General features: G+C 42.3%; 1 protein-coding gene across 1 annotated transcript in view; it reads left to right on the top strand.

The window, feature by feature from the left end:
- Window positions 1–6,617: 6,617 nt before the first annotated feature.
- Window positions 6,618–8,924, top strand: part of DCAF12 (DDB1 and CUL4 associated factor 12) — a gene marked incomplete at its 5' end in the record, with an annotated part of 12,140 nt that continues 9,833 nt past the window's right edge. Inside the window, 3 exons of the mRNA XM_009075250.1 lie at window positions 6,618–6,824; window positions 6,995–6,997; window positions 8,073–8,133. Coding sequence (XP_009073498.1) covers window positions 6,618–6,824; window positions 6,995–6,997; window positions 8,073–8,133 — 271 coding nt within the window. The remainder of the gene's footprint in view (window positions 6,825–6,994; window positions 6,998–8,072; window positions 8,134–8,924) is intronic.

An 8,924-nucleotide genomic window follows, 5' to 3' on the forward strand; every position in this document is an offset into this window, starting at 1 on the left:
TTGGGGGCCAAGGGCGGGACCAGCACTGAGCCTCAGTGACCCTCATGAAGGATGGGATGTCACCCAGGGAAACCTGGACAAGCTCAAGAAATGAGCCTGTGGGAATCTCATGAGGTTCAAGGCCAGGTACAAGGTGCTGCACCTGGATCAGGGTACTCCTCTGTATCAATCCAGGCTGGGGGGTGAACAGATCAAGAGCAGTCCTGCTGAGACTTGGAGGTGCTGATGGATGAGAGGCTGGACATGAGCAGACAATGTGCACTCACAGCTCAGAAAGCTCGGGTTGTATCCAAAGCAGGGTGGCTGGCACTGCTGATCCCTCTGCTCTGGTGAGACCCACATGGATTGCTTCGTGCAGCTCTGGGGTCCTCAGTGCAGGAAGAACATCAGCCTGTTGAAGTGAGGCCGCAAAGGTGATCAGGTGGTTGGAGCACCTCTCCTGTGGGGAGAGGATGAGAGAGTTAAGATTGTTCAGTCTGGAGAAGAGAAGGCTTTGGCGAGACTTAGTGTGTGCTTGCAGTATCTAAAGGAGCTTATAAAAAAGATGGAGACAGGCAAATTGAGCAGGGACCATAGCGTCAGGACAAGAGGTAATGGTTTTCAACTAAAAGAGGGCAGATTCCCACCAGATACAAGGAAGACGTTCGTTACCATCGGTGCGGTGACACAGTGGCACAGGTGGCCCACAGGGCTGGTGGATGCACAGTTCATGGAAACATTCAAGGCTAGGTTGGATGAGGCTCTGATCAATTTGCAGTAGGTGAAGGTGGCCCTGCTCACTGCTGGGTGCTTGGACAAGATAACTTTTAAGGGTCTATTGCAACCCAGACCATTCCATGGTTCTGTATTTTGGTCTTCACCACAAAGCAGATATACGGTACCAGTTTGATAAAGTGTCTGTGTTTCTTTGGGCTTGGCATGTACTAGTAAATCTGTATTGCCACAGAACAGAAGAGCCTGATTGCAAACATTTTATGAACAGAAAAGAGAGACGTTGACAATCTGAATAAAAGGACTGGGTAAAATCAATCAATGCTACTCAGGTGTGACCAGCAATAGTATTGATGTAATGACACAGTAAGCATTGTCTTGCTTTTGTTGTTTTGTTAGCAAAAAACGTATTGATGGAGAAGAATTACTAATTTTCCATCTTGGCCAAGGGTGAGATTTTTGTGACCAGCTTCAGCTGGTTTGGATTTGTGCTGTTGCAGAACTAGATGTTCCCCCCTGCTCATTTTGTCTGGCACTGATGTGTGCATGGCTGGGGAGTCAGCTGGATCAGCTGCTGCTTTGTGTACAGTCAGGTTTTCTTGTACAGGTAGTTTCACCAAGGCAGAGACATGGTCCAGCTGACCCTGCAGCTGCCTGAACACTAGTTGCTGTCCCAAGGGTGATGAAACTGTTTGGGTGGGTGAGGAGGAGGCAGGTGGATTCTCGAAGATTGGCTTAAACCAATTGTGAAACTTGTCCGTGATTGATCTCTCTCTTGGTGACTATTTTTGGCAGGGCAGTGTGTTTATCTTGGGCTGCTTTCTGATGCTAGTATGAATGACAGGAGTGTGCCTGTGGTTTCCAAGAGAAGTGTGTGAGGAGTTGGGGCACTGAGCATGCTGTGAGCACTTCTGGCTTCTTCATGAGTGTTCTTTGTGCCTTGTAAATCTCCATCCACCCTGCTTGTGTAATAAAAACAGGGTGGCACCCTTTATTCTTGTTCTGATTGATTTGTACAATCAACTAAAAGATGGGATAGAGCTGCCTGTTCATGTGCTGTTCTTTGTGCAGGGGCAGCAGCAGAAGTCTTACAAGAGTCTCTGTGCTGCCTTGAAATGGCATTTCATTAGGCCTCTTTTAATCTTGCTGTATAGCATCAATGCTTTTACTTGAAGATACATGGTCAGAGTATTTAGTGACTTGTTGGCTTTCTGGGACTTTTTTTTCCTCCCTAAATTATAGTTCCCGACAGGCAGGTCAAAAAATGGTCAAAAGACTTGGTGGAAAAGCCTGGCAAAGCATTCTGCTTTCAGTATTGCATACTAGAGAAGAATGGATTTTGCAGTTCAGGCTCTGGTCTTCAGATACTCAGTTCCCTTGCCCCAGTCTTTACTTTTGGGAAGTTAATTAATGAACTTCCTTAGTCAGTGAAGTGGGACAGTTTCTTGATTAACTTGATCGTAAGCAGGTTGAAAAGAGGACAGCCACGTAGTAATTGTAGGGGAGCCATTTGCCAAAATGACTTCTCACCGCTTCGGCAAGCTGAAAGAAAAATAAGCATTACAGCTATTAATCTCAGGAGGTGTGCAAAGTAGCGCCAGATCATGAATTTTCATGGCTGTAACAATTGTACATGGCTCTGCCTGTCTGTCTTGATCCCGGCGTGATAGCACTGTTGGAGGTTTATTTTAGAAGGGTTAGGTTGCAATGGAAAAGATGTATGTAGCTGGTTTATTATTTATGGAAATATGGCGATATGAAAGTTGAAAATAATGTTTAAGAAAATACATAAAGGACAGAAAGAAAAAGAGTAAGACTAAAGAGTAGAGAGTGGAAAGATACCACCACTCCGTCGATCCAGCTAGGAGACCTGATTGTTACAATTTAGATGTCCCTTGGTTAAAGTGATGGTTGCAGTTTTGATCTGTTGGGGGTGGAGGGAGCCCACCACAGCATGAAGTCCAGTGGGTTAATATATGCTCAGGTTCAGGTGGGAACACCCAGGTACCTCTCCTGGCAGGAGTTTTACATTGTCTGATGCAACACTGTGGATCATCCACAGGCCTCTGTAAGAAAGCCCCAGCAATGAGTCTGGGGGTACTTTGGAGGTCTTTGGTGGTTTATGATCTCTTCTGAGACATGACAGCTGTTTCTCATGCCAGCATAGGTGCAGTCAGTTGTGTCTTATGAGATGGGATGAATACCTATAAATACCTACAGGCCTGTGTGAATGTCCCACGGTGGGAACTTTTGCCCCTGAGACAGCTGGCATGATAAAAAGCATTATCCCACCTCGAAGGATCTGCTTCTTATCGGCCTTTGACTTGGTCAAAAACCAGCTAGTTGCCAAACAAAGGTCAGTTTGATACTGTTATCTTCCGGTGGTGGCTGAGCATCCCCCCTGCACCTGGGCGATTCTTACACGGATCACAGGTTTCACCACATCCAAAAACACTCCTTCCTTTCGGCTGGGGAGTGCAAACGCAAACTTAGCATCAGCAAATCACCCCGATGCTTCTGCAAATGGCCAATTGTTTGAGTCATTGACCTTTAAGATTCCGGTCTCCCACAGGTGGGGAAGGTGGATTGCCCTCTGTCACATCATGCAGCTTGTTTCCTTGTTAGAACAAGGTCCAGCAGAGAACACGATAACTTAGTCTTGTCACAGGTGAAGTGTGGTCCTTGGACTTCTGGCAGATGTCCAAAGCAATCCTGACGTGGTAAAGCCTGAGTGTTATTTGGCAGACTAATGACTGACAGGGATATGTCTTACCAATAGGAAGAACTAAATTTTGTACAAAGCTTAAAATGAGAAGACAAATAGTCTCCTCATTTTAAGTCCAGTGCTTGGTGGGGGTTTATTACATCCAGGAAAAAAATTGGGGGTTGTTTTTTAGTTCCTGTATAATGAGTAGCTGTGGAAAGTGTGCTTATTCCTGCTTGAGGTAACACAGAAAGTTACTATATGATTCAGTTATTAGGACTTTGTCAAGACTCTAGGTGTCCAGGCTGCTTTGGAGTTATTTGCAGATGTACTTCTTTCAAGAGTAGCAAAGGTACCAGTGTAGGCCAGATTTATGTCGCTGTGTGCTGTGGGTTTGGCTGCACTTGTTTAAAAGCAGTCAGATATCTTGTTTTTTTTTTACTGTCTTTAAAACTCTTGGAATGGTATTCAAATTTTCTGCACTCTTAACTGTGTGCCTCTCTTTTTCCTAACATTTTTCCCTTTTTGGCTTTGGAAGTGTCTAACAACTGTTTGGCTTCTCTTGGCTTTTCTGTGCTGGTTTTACTGGGAAGATTCCTTGGCAATGAGTGATGCTTCCAAGTGTGAGCTGCTGACTTCCTGTCCTGCCCCAAGTGATGCAAGAGTCTCAGCACATGCAGACAGCTCTTGCTTATTTGACTCTAGGGAGGTGCTGGTTGTTTTTAGACTACCCACAGTGTGCCAAATTCCTTACCAAGCAAGGGGAGAAGTTGCTGCTCAGACCTGCACAGCTGAAATGACAATGCCGGTCCCTTAACTGTGCAAAGTTTCTTGCTTTAGGAACAGTTGTTGTTCTGTTTATGGTAATACTGTGCAAGTGGAGGAAAAAGTGAGGAAATGACAAAGCAATTCAAGGGCTGACGATGGATTAGAGCGGGGTATGAGCAGATGAAAGCACTGCAAGGAATAGCATCTGTTGCTGCTTCTAAGAACATCTTAATTTGGAAGCTTGCTGTGGGAAAATTGTACTGAGGTTGAAGATCCTGGGCAGAAATGTGAGGATCTGATGCTTCAGCATTGTATAAGTTTTTACTTCTTTAGCCCGATTAGTTTAGAGTTTAGCTAATAGAGAAAGTCTTCTCTTAGCCAACACAGATGTTTGACAGGTGTCACACTAGAGAATATGAAGAGGTTTTCATTTTGGTCCCCATGCCAGTTGAGCTGCTCTTCGAAGTGTGAGTCTTACAGCCGAAGCAAGATTTTTCTGAGTTCATTAACATCCTTGGGTGTGGATGTGTTTTTCTAATTAGTACTTCTGGTGTCAGCAGTAGGACCTGCAGATGACATCTGCAAGCCTTAATCTTAAGTACTTTACTGTGGATTTTGTGGGGTTTGGGTCTTTTCGAGTAGTTGAAGGAGGATAGGGGAGGCAATGGGGCATTTCTGCTGGAAAGAAAGACTGAGGAGAAAAAGAGGATTATGCACTATTAGGGGAAGGACAAGGGAGAATGAGAGGAGGTGGAATTACTTGTCCTGCTCCTTTAGTGCAGGTATTCATTTTCAGGGCTGTGGTTAGGGCAGAGGACTGCAGTGTGCGTCGTGATTATACCGGCTGGCTCGGGCAGTGAACTGCATTGTGAGGCTTGGGAGAGGTGTGCCTTCCTCCTGCTCAGCTCCACTTCAGCTGCTGCCATACCCCACACCTGCACACAAAATAAAGAAGTAAATGTGAAAATCAAGTTCCTGTAAGGAGCAGTCATCTGTTTGTGCAAGACTGCTGCCTACAGCAGAATATCAGCTACAGGCTGAAGGTGATGCATAATTCTAGACACAACACACAAATTGTGATGAATGGATTTCAGGTTTCTCTGTAGAATGTTCTTAACATACGATATGCGGTCATGTTTTGATTTGACATTAATATTCTGCTAGCTCAGTACGTCAAAAATAATAGATATGCTACTAAATTATCATAGTGGTTTTTTTGCTTATGCTTACTAAAGAACAGATCTACAGTCTGAAGACTCACCAAAAGCAGCTTGTATGTATAACTTCTCTCTGAGAACTCCTAGATTTCTCTTCTGTCCTTCTAGAAATGTCTGACAAAGGATTTCAGGAAAATTTCCTTTGGTTGTGTATTTTTTAAATTGCATTGAGGTTTTTTGTTGTTGTTATCATCTTTGATTCACTTATGCAGACTTTGAGACAAGATTCTTTGGTTACGGAAGGAACAGACTTAAGGTGATGTGGAATTTAATTATAATCCTGGGCTATGCTTCTACCTCACTTTTCTTTAGTGCCAAGTCAGCTTCAGATCCTCCATTTCCTTGCTGCAGTCATGTTCCCTCACAGGGCTTTGTCTTCTCTGTTGGACCTATTTGAGTGTCAGTGCAGCTGCCCTCTGAACATCATCTGGGAAATGACCCAGCCCAGGAGCCTCCCAAATGAAAGTGCACTTTGGCACGCAGTGTAAACCTTTATTCTGGTTTAAACTGTAACCCCGTGGTTGTCTATGTTTGAACTGACATAACTCTGGGTATAATCTCTGTTTGAAGAGTTATGAGGCTTTGTAAGAGTTTTATGCTGAGAGGCCAGTGAAATACTGCTCTAATTTCTTTTTTTTTTTTGCCTAGGATGATGTATGTAGCTAGAGATCTCTTTTTAGACGTTGGCACTGTATTTAGTTACTATATTTAGTTACTATTCTTTGTGTACCACCAGAAAATAAACTCCAATTGCATAGATTTATAAAGTGTCAGTTTGACAAAGCCAAACCTTCATGGTGTCTTATCTGGGAGTCAGGAGAGTTGAGCTAAGCCCCATGAGGCTTACTGGCTCTGTTGAGGTGTGTCTCTTTCTCACTGGTACAGAGACACTGCGAGAAAATACCGTTTTTTGAGCAGTGAAAGGAGTTCTATATTCAAAGGAGTTTTTTTAAATGGGAAGCTTCCCATGACAGATTTCTCCCCTCTCTCTTCCATTGCTGTGAAAGCCAAATTGGATGATTGAAATAAATTCCACTACAATTGTTAGCTTACTTAGTTTAGGAAGGAATTTATGCGTTTTTCAGCCATACTTGAAGCACTTGTGGATTTCAACTTGAAAAGAATGTTCGTTCAAAATAGGGAGGGTATTTGACCATCTTGTTTTTCTTACTTGTTTGATGATGACTTACACCTCCTTGTTTTGTTTTTTTCCACAGTTATTTGTAGTAGACGTCCAGACTGGTCAAATTACCAAGATTCCTATCCTGAAGGATCGTGAACCTGGCATGGTGAACCAGCAGGGATGTGGTATCCATGCCATTGAGCTCAACCCCTCGAGGACCCTCCTGGCGACAGGTGGAGACAACCCTAACAGTCTTGCAATTTATCGTCTGCCTACACTCGATCCTGTCTGTGTGGGAGATGTAAGTGGGAGCATTTGGGGAAAGCTGATTGTCACTTACAAGAATTACTATGAAGTGTGTAAGGTCAGAGCAAGGTTAAGACTTTTGTGGCTCTTGGAGAGTGAATTTCTGGAAGCTTGAAAACATTCCTGATTAAGTTGTAATTTTTGACATGGTACCTTAAATATAAGCGAGTACATAAACATGTGAGCGGATTCTCAGGATTCTGAGTCAAATTTCTTCCCACCCTCTTTCAGGTCTACTTCAGATTACTTTCAAGCACTGAAGATGTATCAAAATGTTCAAGTCTAATTGTGGTGATGACCTCTGAAAACAGTTACAGTGAAAAAGTTCTTTTGAGAAACTGGAAAGATGATACAAATTGTTAAAATTTTCCCTTTATCCAATGCAGCTTATGGATGTATTATTCCAGTGGTGGAAATTGGCTTTGAAGATTAGTTCTAACCAAGTGGCTTGTGGCAGCTTGAAAGATTCTAGTGCTGGTTTTATTTCTGAAACGTCCTGAGCCCTTTTTAAAATAGCTGTTCTTTAAACAAAAGCTGAAATGAGCAGAGTGGTGTCCTGTGAGCACTGCTCTCTCTTTTCTCCTTTCTGTTCACGAGTTAACATAGATGTTAGCTACAGCAGTAGAGGTCAGGTCCGAGTTTCTGCAGTAGCTGATAACCAGCTGCAGCAGGGCTTGGCTCTGAAGATTTGCATGACTTGCTCTTCATTTGTGTGACTTCTTAGTTTTTCAAATGGAACTAGAGCCTTATGGTCTTTTTTTTTCCTCCTCCCCACAGGTTTCTCATCTGCTAAAGAAAAGATTCTTTAAATAATAGTCTTGAAAATATTAATCTGTAGGTCATGTATTGTAAACATAAGACTTTGGTTGCTTTTTATAGCAGGATGTGCATTTGAGGGAAGAAGAAAGTATGTGGATACTTCACAGAAGTGAAGAATGCTGCTTTCAGAATGGAAAATCTGAGTCTTTAGAATTGAGATAATTTGTCCTTGGTCAGAGACCTGTTTTTCCAATACCTGATTGCTCTCCATTAATTATACACTTCAATACCAAAAAAAGTGAAAATTACTGTTATGTACTAAAGCTGCTTCAGCTTGATAGTGGAATCTTTCTTACCTGTATGTTTTTAATGTAGGTCTGTCATTCTGAGTTTATACTGAAAAGCAAAGTGAAGAATACTTGTCTGCTTTGAGGCTACTCTAGAGTACAGTGGCACAGAAAAATCTGTCTTTTTTGTCTTCTAGGATGGGCATAAGGACTGGATATTTTCCATTGCATGGATCAGTGATACTATGGCTGTTTCTGGTAAAGTCACATTTTCTCTCAAAGTTTTTTTTTGTGTGCATGTGGTTTGTTTGGGTGGTTTTTTGTTTGTTTTCTTAGTTTGTATATTTATTTTCTGACTTTCCTGCTCTCCAGAATATTATACAACATCTGGTTAGTCTTAGGAAAACACCTCTATCAGGGCATTTGTAACCACTTGGAACCATCGGGATGCTTAAACATTTCTTGGTCTTGGTGCAGTGCTTCATTTTGTTTTATTTGTAGGGCCCGGTCTAGATTTGATTACTTCTGTTTTTTCATACCAGGGGGAATATTACTGTGTTTCTAGTAGGTATTGCCGTGAGAGAATCTTTAAACACAATGAGTTACAAGAAAGGATTCCACATAAGAGGAATAATTTCAAGAGGGCTGTTGGTTATCAGTTGATAACTTTGGAATAATGCAGAGCAGTGTCAGTTTCCTGAAATTCTGTGAAAGACTAAATAATGAAAACTCAGTTTGTTTTGTCAGGCTACCAGTACAGTTGTGTGTGTGTGTGTATATGTATGCACTGAGACTATGGTAGTTAATACGGAGGATTCTAATAGGAAAACTTAGTTACTGACTTTTTAGTAACTAGTTGTATAATCAGTGTAACTTCTTAAAGTATTACTTGGGTGAAGGCAGCAACACTAACATGCTGTTGCATTAATTTAGTAGTTTATTGCTTTTCTGTGCTGACAGGGTGTAGTATTTTGTACACAGTTGTCAGACTGTAGGTGACAGATAATCATAGCAGGCATATAAAAGTCAGATACTTGAATTACTAGTTC

Source organism: Acanthisitta chloris, unplaced genomic scaffold (genome assembly GCF_000695815.1).
Source record: "Acanthisitta chloris isolate BGI_N310 unplaced genomic scaffold, ASM69581v1 scaffold7665, whole genome shotgun sequence".
NCBI classification, from domain to species: domain Eukaryota; kingdom Metazoa; phylum Chordata; class Aves; order Passeriformes; family Acanthisittidae; genus Acanthisitta; species Acanthisitta chloris.